The sequence below is a fragment of the Ruditapes philippinarum genome, unplaced genomic scaffold, assembly GCF_026571515.1.
Source record: "Ruditapes philippinarum isolate M1 unplaced genomic scaffold, ASM2657151v2 ctg2955_1_1_1_1, whole genome shotgun sequence".
NCBI lineage: Eukaryota > Metazoa > Mollusca > Bivalvia > Venerida > Veneridae > Ruditapes > Ruditapes philippinarum.
This window is the reverse complement of record NW_026860365.1, coordinates 21,280-39,663: the sequence shown is the minus strand read 5'-3', so window position 1 is coordinate 39,663 and position 18,384 is coordinate 21,280. Positions and strand designations below refer to the sequence as shown.

General features: G+C 32.4%; 1 protein-coding gene and 1 long non-coding RNA gene across 2 annotated transcripts; both read left to right on the top strand.

The window, feature by feature from the left end:
* The first annotated feature begins 1,649 nt into the window (after positions 1–1,649).
* On the top strand, positions 1,650–11,725 carry LOC132759802 (NADP-dependent malic enzyme-like). The gene is made up of 13 exons (XM_060751649.1): positions 1,650–1,847; positions 2,596–2,719; positions 4,562–4,720; positions 5,319–5,443; positions 6,640–6,715; positions 7,100–7,261; positions 7,947–8,050; positions 8,278–8,387; positions 8,875–8,972; positions 9,646–9,871; positions 10,091–10,233; positions 10,554–10,724; positions 11,119–11,725. The coding sequence occupies exons 1-13, from the start codon at positions 1,717–1,719 to the stop codon at positions 11,368–11,370; spliced, it is 1,881 nt and encodes a 626-aa protein (XP_060607632.1). The 5' UTR covers positions 1,650–1,716; the 3' UTR covers positions 11,371–11,725.
* Positions 11,726–16,040: 4,315 nt separating this feature from the next.
* Positions 16,041–17,762, top strand: LOC132759801 (uncharacterized). Its single transcript, XR_009629771.1, has 3 exons — positions 16,041–16,201; positions 17,257–17,350; positions 17,717–17,762. It is a non-coding gene; the product is annotated as an uncharacterized LOC132759801 (long non-coding RNA).
* Positions 17,763–18,384: the final 622 nt, after the last annotated feature.

The following is an 18,384-nucleotide window of genomic DNA, read 5'->3' as shown; positions in this document are numbered from 1 at the left end:
ACCTATTTATCAATACGATCTTAAAAACCATTAGTTTAAAAAAGAGAATAAAGGTATTTAGTTACACCAAAATATACAAAAAAAATCTTCCGGTAAAATGCCTAGTATCTATGAAGATGGAATTTATATACACTAACATATATTTCTAGTCGTTAATTAAAGCACCAGGGTACTTGGGGCAAAATCTAATTCCTCCTTTGGACTAAGATGCAAAATATGTTTACTATTTCTTCTTAATTTTGGAATGAGATTGCAGATTTCTTCACTTAATTAATTTGAGACGTTATAATTCACATTAAACGAAAAAATATCATGTCCTATTTTGGTCCTGTTGACATGTGAGATTTTGACTAAATCTCTTGTGTCGCCTTTTTTATTTTAAGTAAAAATAGAGATTGTACGTTCTGGGAGATTTAACTAAATTGTTTAACTTAAGAGGAGTAACCTCAATTATCGCCTCACTTCCAGGACGCATTTACCAGTAAAACAGTCCTACGTTCTCCTGTAGAGACAGCAAGAGGCTATAACAGCGTCCCTGGTGAGTAAGAGGATTAAAACTCATACACCAGACATGCTATTATTGTTATTTACTTAAAATCTACATCTTTTACTTTTGTTGCTTTTTGACAGTTAAAACAATTATAGAGATTTAATTTGTATGTAATTTGAAAATACTATATTTTTACATTTTGCTACTTATATTTCTAATTATTTCACATTCAAGGCTACTGTTTAAATATTTGTGACTGTGGTACAAGAAAGGTAACTCGCACAGAGTCTTAATTCATAGATACAAGAGTTAGCTCCATTTGCTGTCCCGCAACCATTTCAAATCATATTGCAAGATGGCACTTTCGAGTTCAACTCGTGAACTTATAATCCCTTGAAGGACATTTGAACACGAGTTAGATATAAATCTTTCCTTTCATATGAAAAAACTAATTAGTACCGAACGAATCAGATGCAATCAGTGTTTGCAATTAATGAATGCCTTTCTCTCTGTCTTCGGATTTTGTGATTTGTTTCTGTTTGAATGTCAGGCTCTTGTAGACAAATGTGTACATTCCGGAAAAATAAATCTACTCGTAACAGAAATAAAACCAAATGTGGTTGATCATTGACAAGGAGTGAAATACGGATTTTGTAAAGCTTAGAGGTGAGATGTTTATATTTATACAATTTACATATAAACACAAAGACATATTAAAATATCAATAAGGAGTTACGTGTATGGAAAACAATCATTTTTTTAAATAAATTAAGTTTATATTAAAATCAGAGACATAGATTTATCTACATCTCTGTTCAAATTAAATAAATGCATATATACATGTAAATACGGTATACAATATATTAAACGAGAGGGTTACATATATTTTCATGAATTTTAAGAACATTTTGATATATTAAAATGATATTTCTTCAACGTCAATGAAGCGCTTGTATAATTTTGTGACACTTGTATAGCAAACAGCCGTTTATAGAAGATTTAAGATACTGCAAAGCGCTTTATAATAAATTTGATTTAATAAATTTTCATCCGCATAGATAGAATTAACGTCAAGGTCGTAAAGAAACCGACGTTCATATAAAACGTTCAGAATAATGACGTTTCCACGTTGTGTCTATGACAGCGTTACGTCAAATTAACGCTAAATTTGCAACAAGGGCCTGGTTGCTATATTGTAATAGTACAATATTTGAAAATCAGGCCCTATGTCGCATCTTTTAGTAGTTAGAGGATGTAATGTTAAATGCTTATTTTCTAGAATATTAAGACCCAATAACTTAACAGTGATGTCATCAACAAGCGGTTATCAGGTTTACCGACAAGGAATGGACAAAGAGTAAGGCTTTATACATATTCTTACCATATAATTAGTAATATCTTTAAATGAATGTTTAAAAATGAGAATTTTACATTACATCAGGGTTAGAAAGGTTGGTACGATTGTTTTATTCAATTATCACGCTTTTTCTACTTTGCCTGCTTAATGTAGTCCTGACTATACAGGTCGACTTATCAAAATTAAATGCATATCTCAAATTCGTTTTCCCCGTTTTATCTATTTGTTTTTTGTGCTTTTTTCTTCATTTTTTATCTATGAGGGTTATTGTCATTGTTAGACTAGCAAATAGTGATTTTTTGTGTAAAAATTTGCATGTTGCAATTTCACATTAAGACATTTAACTACAATAAAAAGGTGACGAGTGATAAAGCATCAAAGGGTCTTCAGTACCTGATATTTTAGATAATAGAATGAGTTTCATTTGAAATATGTACATGTACACAGGTTTCACTTTACGTTAACCAAATTATATTACATAGTACAATGTACCACTTATTAATGGATTACTAATACGGCTTAGGCAATCGGTATAATGCCCCAACTCTCGAAACATTCATCAAGCCGTTTTGTTATCAAAACAAAAGCAAGTTCCCGCCTGACGTGCAGTTAAAACCGCGATAAAACCAGTAATATCCGGAAATTTAACAAACCCTTTAATATTATTAGAACACTTGTACTAGTTAAATACCTTAAATAAACCGAGAGTGACTGTATCAGTAATCTCCCTTGATAATTTTCATTTCAGAGCTCATTTAGATAAGATCCTCAACATGGCTCAGTCGGATAAACGAGAGGAGGAAATTGATGTGAAAATAGGTCGCCCGAGGGTCAGGGGAATGGACCTGCTGAGGGATCCACATCAAAATAAGGTAAACATTTTATTATCCTTGTACTTTCGTGCTTTTATTTTGATCCGATATTTCAACATAGGAAAATATCTAAATATAGGTATTGTATTGCATGGTATTGTATTTTTTCACTGTTTAACTTATGCTTTATATAGTACTAGTATTTGACATATGATCTTTAATCTGGTCTGATTTATGACACTTGTGGTATATTGAAAGTTCGATATGTACAAAATAATCTTAAATCATTCAGAAATATGTTAACAGTTACTGAAAAACGAACTCGTATACTTAAATATTTCATATTTATGACAAGTAGGCCAACTTGACCAGTGGTTAGTTTGTTTTGATAAAGTGTCACGTTTATACATGTCCATGTTTATGTCATTTCCTTTATCTACTTTCACTAAACACCCATATTAAACAAGAATAAGATCGTTTATGTCTTTAAATAAAACATCACGTCCACGGGCATATTTAAAATTTACACTAAATAATAATTGTAATAATAATAAACATTTATGTCGCCAATGATTTGTTTTGTATGTTACAAAGGGTGGCTGAAACACTTGAACTATAGAATGAGTTACAATTTGGGGAACTTTATTATTTATTATTTTATTACACACCACCATTAATCAATTTAGATTTAAAAATTCAGTCTCATTTCATTGTTTGGACATTTTATAACAGCTAATTAAGTACTTCCTTCTCTCATTTCCCCTGTACCAATCAATACAGTAATTTTCTTAGTCTAATTGAATTATCTGTTTAAAGTGTATCTAGTAAAAAAAACGTGGTGAAAACCAGCTCGGAATATCGCTTAAGATAAAAATTGTCATGGTCCTGACCAGCGCATGTTCGCAACATGTATTAAAGTGTTTATCATATCCGTTTGTATGTACATCATGTTACATGCTTGTACAGAACATATTTATGTAGTTATTTAGACACGAACCTCACCACAAATTAAACAGTTGTCATAGCCGGATACTCGTCGAGTTAAGCAGTATTTTTAGGTATTATATCTACGTATACGGGTAGCTGAATGCGATGTTTTGTTATATCCGTGTAGCTTATATCCGGGACCTGAGTCATGCGTGTTGTATTTCAGGTCTCATACATGTATATGTCTATTCTACATTTCATATTTGAATGTAAATAATTAAAAACATGTATATCGATGAACATAATAATACGTGATGATACGTGAAACGCTGTGATCAGACAATGCTACGTGACATAATGCTTACAACAGCTGCTATTTCACAGGACATTCTCTTAATCTAGTGGTCCAACTGCCGAATATCTATATTATGGTAGGCGAATTAGATCCGATTGAAAGATCTATTGGCCTTCCGTATAAAGTTCCTTGTAGGAGGTTTTTAAACTCCGCATGCTCAAGACCTGTACCGCCAGTGATGTTTCTAGAATAAAACATCATTTTGTCTTACCATATCCTTAAAAGCCTGAAGACAGGAGACTTGGTTACTGGTATACACCAGCTTTTCTTTATTTCTAATGAATTAGTATAACTGGTGGTCTAGTATCATCGACACGGTGTTGCTTGTATGGCTAATGATAAAACATTTAGTGTACAGATCAATGTATATCATGTTAACAATAATCGGGCACCTGAATAAAACCACCGTGAGCTAGCTGGACAGCTTCCTTACATGAAAGAATCCAAAAGCCCTGGCGGGATTCGAACCTAAAGCGGTAAGGGGCAAGTGGTTTGAACGACATTAACCACTCGGCCACAAATGCTCCGTCGGGGTTCAATCAATGAAGTAAAGTTTATGTTTTCTTTCTTTCTTTACCTTGTAAACGACCATGTAATTTGAACCAATTTCATCATTGTAGGCAATGTGTTTCACACTAAGGGAACGTCAGTTGCTCGGCCTACACGGTCTCTTGCCGCCAAATATAATAACACAAGACCAGCAAGTATACTTTGTCATGCAGAACTTTTACCGCTGGGACAACGACCTGGACCGTTTTATATATATGATGTCTCTTCAGGTAAGTGCTTTTGTAAATCTGGTCATCTACATGTACTAAGTATTTCCGCCTTTCGGTTACTTTCGGTTACTTTTTTTGCGGTGTTCAGAAATAATTTTTCCAGGACTTTAAGTTCGGGACACGACCGTTATGATGTATTTACTCTAAAGAATGAATCAGCAACTCCTCTAGTCCTTCACTTACATGTCTATCATAACTTATATCAGGATATATCCCACGCAACACGTCTTGCACATGATAAGCTATTTTAAGACACATACATTATCAATGGGTCTTGCCACGGTTTAGCTATTTTTGGACACATAAATTTGTAAGATATTGGCCGCCGAAATTATTTGCGAATTATTTTGATTCGCAAAAAAAAAAGAACCAAAAAAGCAAATATTTCCACGTCGCAAAATTAAGCACTTATACAGTATTCAATGCAGGGTCCAAAAATCGTTCCGAAGTAATATTTTCAGAGGTGGTAAAAATGGTGGATTTCTCTGTCAGTTATGTGCAATGCACAACTTGTGTTTTTTATTCAGTTCATGTCCTAGCGTCCTAAAGACATGTATTTTGTATATATAAATCACATTTTGCACATTTATTATTATAGGATCGTAATGAGAGGCTGTTTTACAGGACAATAATGCAGAATGTAGAGTTGATGATGCCGATAATATATACACCAACCGTAGGACAGGCTTGTCTCAAATATGGTCTGACACTCAGAAAACCCAGGTAAATTTAGCTTTCAAACAAACTCTTACTTTACAATACTAATACAGTATACTATATGCTTCATATTAAACAGAAACTGTATATTAAAATGCAAGCTCCAAATAAGTTGTCTACCAGATGGTCTCATCAATACATATTCGGATGAACTTTATAAAAGCACGAACTTGCACTTGAGGTAGTCCTCAACAAGTAAAGCTGGAAAGTCGCCTTATGGTAATAATAGTGTGGCGTGACTTATAACCCAACAATAATTATAAGATTTCGGATGAAAATAATCATTTCCTTCTCATAAGCTATTTTCAACAATGTGATATGTTGGTATATTTTATACTATTGCGTGTAGTATGACAATAATCAATGTGACAGTTCTCATGAATATTTATATTGTAGTACATGTATATTGTATATTACATGTACTGTTTATAGTTATAAATACAGCTAGTATATCTTCCCACGCTATGTATATCTTATTACTAAATATCCGGGTTGTCGCTACAACCTAACACCTTAATTTTCCTCTTTTTATGTAATACTAGACTGCCTTTAATTTCAATATCCTGAATGAATACATTTATAACCTAGTCAAAATAGATCCAAACATTTTTTAAGTTAGCTTTTGCACCAAATTGTAAATTTCATGGCCAATTTAATAGTTGTTTTTTTGCCGGATACATATATTTAAATATCAACCGAAGACCTATAAAGGTCTATAATAGCAAAAATATCCATACTAAATTACATTTTCATTTAAAATGTTGTGGTATTAAATATACGACACTTTGCATATTTGTTTTTTATTTGCTGAACATTATTGGTTTATAGATCATTCGAGACAGTGTAATTAGTTTAAAACTAGTATTTACCATAGTGGTAGCTGGATGAATATTTACCAACCACTTGTGGTGAGAGTTATCAGTTACGCTTTTATATTACATGTACTTCCCAGAAATCAATGATTACAATATAAGCAGATTACTCAACTACTTGGTGGAAACGTATTGATTAAACTGAACAGATACCATAAGATATTTTACAACTCTTATTGTTTCTTAAAGTACGGACAAGTGTGTGCGACAGCTAGTATACCTTTATTAATGTTATACATTTGTATAAGTCATTGTGCAGCATTTTACAGACATTTTATGATCAGATTATGCTCCGTGGTCTAAGTTCACTGATTATAATAATTATTTCAGAGGGCTGTACATTACAATTCACGATCTTGGCCATGTGTATGACATTCTATGTAACTGGCACATCGATGATATCAAGGTATTTTCACATGTTTTATATTTGTATGTTGGATGTTCCTACATCAAAGAAACAGTTTTTATCAATTTACGCTTGAAAAATATACTGAAAAGGATACAAAATGATATAAAATTAGGGACACCTTTTTCAATTAGTTTAGTTCAGTCATACATGTTATCGTTTACGCAACAATGAATCACCCCGGATACACTGTATCACCGTATGACACGGACCACAGGCGTCATTCTCAAACAGCCGTCCCCATTCTTGTATCATAATCTCAATATCGTAACTTTGATCATAGTAATGTTATAAAACTTGTTACTACAAACAAAACCAATTACAATCTGATATATAATGACATGTAATTAATAATACATATTGTTTATTATATCATTTTTCAAGGCAATAGTGGTAACAGACGGTGAGAGAATCCTTGGGCTTGGAGACTTGGGCTGTTTTGGTATGGGTATACCGGTTGGAAAGCTGTCACTATACACAGCACTTGCCGGGGTACAACCTCATCAATGTCTACCTATAATGATCGACGTCGGCACGGATACCGAGGTATACGCTCAATTAACGACGAAATGGACATCCCAGTTTTAAAATATATCTTTAAGTCAAGTTAATGACCTGTTTTATATATGTTACCTTTTTATAACAAATAAAACGTTTTATGTACTTGCATGATTTAAATATTCATATGATTTGATTTAACCTGATAGACTAATATGTCCGTACTCGCTTTTTTAATAGTTAATTTCTTAAAAAAAAAGATTGTTTAGTATAAAGATTATTTAATATTGAATAATGGAATGGGCTAGTATGAATGGCTGCATGGCACAGAAATTAAGAATAATACGAAAGCTATTTAGCTATGAACCTGCTTGCATGATTTGTGTTACAGAAACTTATACCTTACTTTAATTTTACCGGTATATCTTCTATGTAACAGACATACATGTATGTCGTACTAAATGTTGTAAATCAGTAAATTCACCGTATATCTTTTTCGATTTTGACTTTCATTTTTGCTGATTCCGAAAGCATTTGTCTGTAACCTTTCGAAATTGGATTGCAAAGCAAATGCCAAGTGTTGAAACATTTGTTCGGACCAAGCTGAGGAAGCATATTTGACTTTCTTGGACAATTAAAACCTGAATATTGTCACTATTATTATTAGCATTCAATCTTTCGTAACTTATTCGAAATTATACAACTAAACCTTTTTATGTATATCTATTTTCAGTCACTGCTAAAAGATCCGCTGTATATTGGCTTGAAACAGAAACGTGAACGCGGACCAGCCTATGATGCCCTTATTGAAGAATTCATGCACGCAGTCGCTAAAAAGTACATGGTGTTCCTATGTTATAAATATTAGTTTTATATTTATTTATATTTTTTTATCGAAAAGATTATTTTTAAGCTTTGACTAAATATTTAAATCATCAAAACCTTGTTAACCTAAATTTTAGCTACCTTTAATAAATATTCATGTTGTTGAAATATCTCAATGTATTTGACAGCTGATGTATGTGTAAACGTAGGTCTTATATAATGTATGGCTTTATTTTCAGATATGGTGGCAATTGTTTAATACAGTTTGAAGATTTTGGCAATCATAATGCATTTAGGTTGCTGGAAAAATACAGAAACACTTATTGTTGTTTTAATGATGATATTCAAGGTTTGTTTCTCTATATATTGTTGATTGTCTGGTCTTGTCGTCTGCGTTGAACATTATCCATCAAGGCAATATGTATGGGAGTTTCAAGGACGTACGCCTGCACTAATGAAGAGCCTGCAAAGCGTATTCGCAAATTTCTAAAGCCACAATGAACCATTTTACATATTACAGTGAAAAAAACACAATGTAAATAGTTGGTGTGCATTGAATCTGTAATAAATTTAACAACAATATTTTGATATCTAAGTCTTGAAATTGCAAGTACAAGTTTTTATTAGAAATTTCCTTTGTTTGCCTATTTGGCAACAGCACATCCGAAAATTTGAGTAACGATTTTAATATGTTGGAAAGTGATGTGCTTCTTGTTGGTAATTCAAGTTTACTGTTGTCAATGATTACAAGCTTGATTATTTGTGTATTCTTAAAAATTTTACTTCATAATTTTTATTTGATATTTACAACATGTAGCATTATTTCTTCTATACAGGTACAGCTTCTGTCGCTGTGGCAGGCATATTTGCTAGTTTGAAAATCACCGGTAAATCACTCAAAGAAAATGTGTTTGTATTTCAAGGTGCAGGAGAGGTAATCAAATATATACTAATTTTAAAGCAACTTCATTTACTTTCCTTGTTTAGCAATAGATATACCGTAACTGGTATATTTAAGTAGCTATAAACGAAGTTAACAGACGCAGATATATAAAGCAAAAGATTATAAGTAATAGAAAGAGCACCGAAACACGAGGCTTTTTGATTTGTACGAGGGGGCGTAATCAGATTGCCGAGTGATTTGGTGTTCTTTCTCTTTTGTATCATAGTCAAACATAAAAGCACGTTCCCTGATGTCACAATATGAAACCCCGGCAAAAATGAACCAATGAACGAAGATCTGAATATGACATTTCTGTCGCTTTCCCTTTCTCTGCCGTCACAATATGTAAACCCCCAGCAAAAATGAGCCAATCAATGGGCATGCTCTGGAGTGCGGGTAACTAATACCCGCACTCCAGTTAACGCACTGTGCATGTATATGTATACGATTTAACCCTGACACATTTTCAAAAGAAAGGTCTCCAAACAATGATACAATTCTCGTTAATTCATGATATTTGCACTGTCATAGCATTCATTAATGAACAAAAGTATTGACAATTTTTGGTAAGTTTATCACCTTAGGACCATATTTCGTTCTCTTAGTCTAGTTATTATTTCACCCAGAACGCTGCCATGTTATAGAAATGTGATTAACACTGCAGGCATCAATCGGAATAGCTAAGCTTCTAGTAATGGCTTTATTAGAGGAAGGTGCTAGTGAAAGTGAAGCCTATAGTAAGATCTGGATGGTTGACTCTCGCGGACTTATCGTCAAGGATCGGCCAGCAGGTGGTGTCTCGGGACAGAAGATACCGTTCGCACAAAAACATGCACCAATCGACAAGCTGGAGGATGTCATAAAGACCATCAAACCTACAGCTATTATTGGTAAGGTGATCAAGATCAGTTGTAATTACTTATTCGTGCTTTAGGCTCAAAGAGAGAACTATTTGAAATTATGTAGACATTCACTATTTACAGTCCCTTTATCAATAACTAGCTCATTTTAAGTTGTTCCTTTCCTAATTTTCTTTCATAAATTTTATACTGTATTTAAGTTTCAATTTTACCTCTAAGCCTGTATTTCTTTTTCTTTGATATCAATAGGTGCTGCTGCCCAGCCAGGAGCATTCACGGAGACTATTTTACGAAGTATGGCGGAATTTAACGAACACCCTATCATATTTGCACTCAGTAATCCGACGAGTAAAGCCGAATGTACAGCTGAACAAGCGTATAAAGCCACGAATGTAAGTCTTCATCCATTCATGTCATATTTCATTAAGTAAATCCTGAAATCTTTCATATCCCCTCGTGTTTAGAAACGTTTCAATATATTGACAAATGGTAGTGCATTCAGATGAAATGAATATGTTTTCAAATTCAGGAATTTCGTTTGATATTACTTATAAAACAAAGTTTGCCAATTAGCCATAGATAAGTTGTACACGACAAATCCAATTATTTTATATTGAGACAATATCTCGGCGATTATGGCTGTGACTTTATACAAAATTCTTTGTGTTCATTTACAAATAAGCTAAATCTTATTTGGTCAATATTGTTGTAGGGAAAGTGTGTGTTTGCTAGCGGAAGTCCATTCCGTCCGGTGACATTGGACGGGAAGACGTTCTACCCAGGACAGGGTAATAATGCGTATGTGTTCCCTGCAGTAGGTCTCGCAACTATTGCTTGTGATATCAGAACAATTCCTGAATGTATTTTCCTAGAATCAGCCAAGGTAACAAAATCTTCTAACATTTTCTTTCATCACAATACCGACATGAAATTTAACATGCTAGAATCGAAACTTATTAGACTTTCCTACCAGTATAGAGCCTGGCCAACCTGCATAAGCCCGCGGTTTACTGTTGGTCTGCTGGTAGCTTATCATTTTTTTATGACATTAAATATATTTGATTTTCTAATCAGTAAGATTTCCTAATTTAAAGCAGGGACAATTCTATGAATTCAGCAGGTTACTTTTCTTATATCAAACATTTTTCTTGTGGTAAATGGAGATGGGAGTTAGATAAACCTAAAATTTATTACTGTTCAAAAAATAACATATGCTCACTTCTATCAAATACGACTCTGATGCATATTTAATTGTTAACTATTTCTATACAATTCAGGCTCTTGCGAACCTGGTTTCCAAGGAAAATCTAGCAGAAGGTCGAGTTTACCCACCATTAGCGGATATTAGGAAGGTATCCACGGACATTGCTGTTTTCCTTGCTGAATACGCTTATAAACAGAATCTGGCGTACCATTTCCCCGAGCCCGCAGACAAGAGACAATTTATAGAGTCCCATCAATATAACATAGAGTATGAGGAATATGTACCTCCACTATATGACTGGCCAGGTCATAGCACCAAACTTTAAATTATAAACATACAGAATATATGACTGAACTTATTGTTTATGTTTGACATACATTCATTATGTGTGACATACATTCATTAAACATAATGTAGTAATTGTTGCTTTAAAGTTGGTATTTCAACTTCTGTTTGCTTAGTATGTTTGTTTGTTTTACTTTGTGCATTTATTCAAATGTCTTTGAGTATATTGTATATTATAGCTTTTGTTACATATTTTGTTTAGTGAAATATTTATTAATGTTTTTGTTTTCATATCAAGATATATTTACTTTTTAAAAGTTTCATTTACATTTGACATATTGGTCAATATACAGTTAATATGTTTGTTTAGTATAAATAAAGCAATTGGAATCGGCGGAGTTTTTTGTTCTTTTTTTTTGACACTAAAAAAACAAAACAAATTATTTCTGTGCAAATCAAGAACTGATTTTAATTCTAATGGCAAAATATATAGATATAAATAAAGAAAGCAAAAACAAGTATTTTCTATAAATCATTTTTATCAATATTACACCAATTAACATTAAGTTGAAGCCAAGTATCTAAATACCGATGCTAATTTATTATCGAAAAATCTGTTAATAAAATGTATGTTTGCCATATCATTAACCAGAATCAAACCTTTAAAAAATCACTCCTCGATTTACTTTCTCTTTAATAGACAGCATCATCTCATAAAAGCAACATTTCTATTTAATTCTAATTCTACCTACCTTTTTGCACTTATGCTTATGTTTTCTCTGTTTAGATTGGTTTCGTCTCTTCATAATGTCCATACAGAACATACAACCGTACTTTAACATCGGTAATATCACCTTCTGTCTCTGCTTCATCCCCCATTTTATCGAGGTCTTCTTAAACTTCATTATAATCCTGGTGAAAATATCACTTCGTTATCTATACTTAAATCTTTATCTATATCCTGATCATACTTGTCAACAAATTATCACTTAAATCTTACCTCAGTGTATTAAAGACAAAACCTGTAATCCCTAAGATTATTTCATTGTCAACGTTGATCATATGAATGTTACCTCTATGTAATTATATTTTTCTGGAAAGATTGTTACGATGGCGTACAAAACCCGTACAACAATGTCTTGTAGCACGTTTGCTTGCCTCATTTTCAAACGTTTGTATTTCTTTATTATTTGATATATCTGATGTTTTCTGAAACCCGCAACATGGGGAAATGATTGCGTATTTACCAGTACAGCATTGCTGTGAAGACTCCACAATATAAACAACACATATCACAACTTATTCCACACTGTCCCTACATTTCAAATTGAAATATAACAAACAATACTGATAGACTTTGTATCAGTATAAGTAAGCCGGATGAAAAGTACAATAATAAATTCCAGCAACATAATATCTTACCGCGTGATTGATTCTCCACTAGGTAATACTTTCAGTACAGGAAGATGTCCGGTCGTCAATACTATTTCCAGACATAACAAGTCCCCTTTCAAAGGATTACTACACGTCAAATAATCAAACTGTAATAGGATGTTGTTATGTTTCCCAGAGATGTCAATAAAACCCCTGACAACAAAGACTTGAAGCATTACAGTGTCGATTTATGACCGAACAATTACTAAAAGTATTAGAAAAGAAAGTGTTGCAAAGGAAAATACAAAATTTATTCTCTCACGTGATGAGAGGGAATATCAACTTTTGACTGTAACATCAAATAATAATATGATAATGATGATAATAATAATAAAAACAATAATAATTTTGTTATTTATATACTGATTTGATTCATTCGTGGACAAAACTATAATTGTGACCAAACGGCCATGTTCAATAATTTAGATATGACCTTGACATTTAAATGACCTTCACCGTCAAGGTCAGATGACTGAATTTTGCTCATATTTTCTTAACCTTTTCATTTTCTTTTGCGAAAATGATCCAAACTTGGACAAGAAAAACAAGTGTGACTAGATAAACCTACGGAAATAAAAAAGGAAACATCATTGTTTTTGTTTCTTAAATCTCTTTTGAAAGATTTGTTTATTTCGGTTACTAGTAAACCTTTGCTTTAGAAAAAAGTAAAATATATATACTGAATGTCCTTTTAGATTTCAAAGAAATACATAAACAAAAAAAAGTCGGATCAAAACGAATTTTGAAATGAAAGTTTATAGATATAAACGTTTTGTTGGAAAAATAAATCGGATTTACAACACGTATACAGAGGGAAATACTAAATAGCACTGAAAATACGGAGAAAAACAACAAAACAAATTCATGATGTAAAATACTTGTGTTAGAATTGACAGAATTCTAGTAATCAATGGAGTTTTATTAATATTAAAAAATGATTGCGCAACAATGACATAATAATTTCTTGTATAGGGTTATTAATGTTGAAAAATAGAACACTTTAAAATGTATGTGTTTCAAAACGAACCTGTCGTGTGTCGGTACGTGAACTTAGTTTTAAACAACAACAAAATGATAATATAAGTGATAATAAAAAAAGTTAATTTTAAACATTAAAATCGACAGCCAATGTTTTCAAATGTTTATACAACTGACAAATGGAAATAACCTAAGTGTATTGAAAAACCAAAAAAAAAAAAATAAAAAATAAATAGATAAATAAAAAACAATTTTATGAAAAGAAAATGTGATAATAAAATAAAAAACAAAAAATCCCAGATTTTAGTTCACGTGGTATTAAGTGCAAGCCCTTACCCGAACCCTACACATATTTTATGCTTCGTTATTGTGGTTATTAAATCAGTGCTCGTTCCTCATTGGTTAGTATTACATAAACACACATTTTATCATATTTTTAGTATCAGTCTGCTAATGTCATTAAAATCGGACCTGATTTAAGTAGGCTATGTTTACTTTCACAAAACTCATTAATATTCATAACACATACCATCATTGTAATAAAATAGTTCTCTTTGTTTTAGAAAGGCATATTTTTATTGTAATAAAACAGTAGTTTTAGATATAATTTATTGAGTCGTTCCAATGTATGACATATCTTTACAACATTCGAGTGTTGTTCACGTCGTACGAAAAATGAACGAGCTTGCGAAATTTCAGCTCATATCATGTGTTCTCTTTTACAGAGCATTATCAATAACTTACAGATCTATATTAGAGAAAATTTAGTTAAACGTTTAAGCAACAAAGTACAAAGAGGCTCCTTTTAAATTCTAAAACAATATGGATCTACGGAATCATATTATTCAAGTTTATAAAGTGCAACTGACCTGCAAAGATCTAGCTTGAATAGAGGAGATCCCCTGTAAGTACTACAAACAAATTAATAAGAAACAAATGCAGACTCAGTTTAATTGAGTCCGCCCATGAGACCATGACAGATAATTGACCCCCCCCCCCAGCACCGACTTAAGCAGTAATCAATTTTCAACACAATAAAGTATTGAAACCAGTGATCGCAAACAACCAGAACAATGTTACAACACGTATAAATGTCGAGAACGCCGTTACTGACCAAAAAGGACTTTGATACGATTGCATTAACTCGAGGACTATACAAAGTACATTTGAGCCGCGTCACGACAAAACCAACATAATGGGTTTGCGACCAGCATGGATCCAGACCAGTCTGATCAGGATCCATGCTGTTCGCTAAACAACTCTATAACAAGTAGAGAAACTGATAGCGAACAGTATGGATCCTGATCAGACTTCGTGGATGCGCAGGCTGGTCTGGATCCAAGCTGGTCGCAAACGCACTATGTTGGTTTTGTCACGACGCGGCTCAATTTTTAAGCTGTGATGAGGTAGCAAAGTGAAAATAATTTCACCAGCTAAGGCAATGACCAGTCTAGAAACGAATGCAATGGAGCTCGCATTCTTTTAAATGATATGGAAAAATATATAAATGGTTTACATATAATAACATAATATATTATTCTGTATCTTTTCCAGTCAATACAAAATTAAATGCTTGTTTGGTTTTGTTTGTCTTGTTGTTTTCAGAAAGAAAGTTGCATGTGCAATCATATTTAGACAAAATCTTATTTATTATCTTAGTCAATAATCCTAGTAATATAGAACAAAATTTTCGACACGTCCTGTAACTGTTTGCCACTGTGTCCGTATTCATTAAATTATATAAATATCAATACTAAAAGTCTTGAAATGCGATTTAAGTCCGCCTTGTATGTGAAAAACTGAACAAATGTCGTTGTTTATAAAACTAAGCATAATAAACCAAAACCTTCTTTCACAATGGAAAATATATATGAACCATTAATTTAGCATTGTAAGGTCAATTTTCAGAATCAGGCCTATTTCGGTGTGTTCGGTAAATAAGGAGTATAATTCCAGGGTGGTCAGAATATTTGCCTATATTAACCTATAAGGCTTACGGTTTCTAACACCTCTTTGATAACGATCATCTTCTGTCATGTGGCTTTACTTATTTCAGCTTTCATAAATGATTGCAGAAACAGGTCTGCAAAAGCAAGTCAGCACAAATAGTAAAATATAGAAAATATCAAAGTATGAAATATAGGCCTATTTCGAAATATCATTGCCACTTCAAACAGATCTCAAGTTAAGTTTCATTTTTCAAAAAGGACTCAAAAAAACATTTTACAAACTTTGATTTCCCCTAGACTGTTTTATGTATTTTTGCTATATATGGAGGCTGTCATAAAATTCGATCAAAGACGTGTGCAAAACATTTGCTAGCTCTATAAATATTCTGGTCTGTCGGAGACTTTATCAAAGTTCCAGCTATTGTCGACGAGAATTGAAAGTAAACTATTCAACCATGAACGGAAAAATTGTTCTGATGCTCGTAGTGTTGGGCCTTATGGCATTTGCTGGTATGTAATAGTACTTATTTTGTCTTTATTGTGAGTCTTATTTGAATTTTTGTTCTTATTTTTTTCATTCGGTAAATTGATATTTAAAAATTAATAAATATAAAATATTTTGATATAAAGATTATGTATTAATTTCTAACAATGTTTTGATATGAAAGAGGATGCAATTAGTTAGATGTGGCAATTATAACCGAGATTTATGGTAGGTTTTCAGGAAGTTTAATGTTTATTATAATAGTTTCAAATAATAATTTACTTGAATAACGATTCAAAAAAATAAAATCCAACTCATAAAATAAAAGAGTGATAATTGATCAAAATTAAACATACACTCAACAAAAATTAAAAGAGAAGCAAAATTTTACTAGCTGTGTAAAAGATATTGTTCATTGCGTTGATTCTATCCGTGAAAATAAAAATGAGCCGTGTCACGACAAAACAAACATAATTGGTTTGTGACCAGCATGGATCCAGACCAGCCTGTGCATCCGCGCAGTCTGATCAGGATCCATGCTGTTTGCTATCAATTACTCGACTTGTTAAAGGGTTGGAAAGCGAACAGCATGGATCCTGATCAGACTGCGCGGATGCGCAGGCTGGTCTGGATCCATGCTGGTCGCATACCCATTATGTTGGTTTTGTCGTGACACGGCTCAAATGATAAAACAAAATAAATAAAAGTGCATTTAATACAAAACTGGTAACAGGAAAATGCTATTCACAAATTACTTTGCAGTAAGCTATGTATGGCGATATATACGAGCATATAGTATATAACAAATGAAAGTTTATATGTGTCTCTTTAAATCGTGAATGCAATGTTGCATTAACTTATTCATAGAAGTTTTTATATACATTTTAAAGAATGCTGATATATGCACTATGCAAATGATCTGAACCCGGGTAATTTTTTTCAGTTTCCTATCTGCACTCTACTACACACTTTCCGTTCCAGTACAATTAATTAGGTCGCTTTAAACAACTTGGTAAGTAAAGCTTGGTTAAAAAATAAAAGAGTTGTTATGTTATATGAAATTTTACTTTCCTTTTTTTAGCGGCCGAGGAACCGTGCATCTGTGCAACAATATACGCTCCAGTCTGTGGCGTGGATGGCAACACCTATTCTAACGCATGTACAGCCGGATGCAAGTAAGTTATCCATGCTTAAATTCTAATCTAATAAAAAAAATAAAAACAAGAAAAGAAGAAATGCTGAAAATATAAAATTGTTGCATTTTAAATTATTGATTTCGAGAGTACATTCTTTTTGACATTTCTATATTATTGTTACAAATCTTCAAATTGTTTCAACATCAAACAATTAAGGTGATCATATAGTTAGAAAATATTAGAATCAATAACAAAATAGATATTCTGCAAATATGAATAAAGCGAGGTTGTTTATGTACCTGGTGCTCTAAATTTTAATATGTTTTCAAGTAAATATTTGTGACTGTAAATGTTGAAATTATAGTACAAACAACAACATAATCTTTCAAAATGTCTTACTTTCAGGAATGTTGTTGTTGCAAAAGAGGGTGCGTGCGAAGCAACAACAAAAACAACCAAACTTTCACAATGAACTTGTGAAACTGCTTCCTTACTGCAGACTTGATTTTCTTTTCTTCTACAACGGAGTTGATTTTCTTTTCTTCTATAAGTCAAATACAAATACAAAATACAAACCTTTACTATAATTCAATATTTACATAAAATGTGTGCCAGATTTGGAAAAATACAAACTTTGTAATTCAATATCTACATAAATTAAAATGTGTGCCGGATTTGGATTACTGTAATGCAAATTTATAGAAATCTTTAGCCAATGTAGTCCTAAACAACTTTGCTAGAATATTATCTTTTGCTTTGTTGTTCTGTACAATAAAAATAAAATATCTTATAAAAACCTATCTTGTTGTTTTGTTGGTCCTTCTTTAATATGAAAAAAATGCAAATGCGTAACTGCCGTTTCACTACATTCATGTAACACTTGCTTAGAAACATTAGTAGGGTGTATAGCAATAAAGAAAACTGCAGTGTCTACCTTTGTCTTTGGGAGAATGTCACTTTATCCCGACATATGAGAGACATACACGCCATTTCATACATTATATGTTCTTCCAATACATCTGAAAGCTATCGACTTTAAAAGTACATTTGTAATCAAATTGCAAATTATGGAA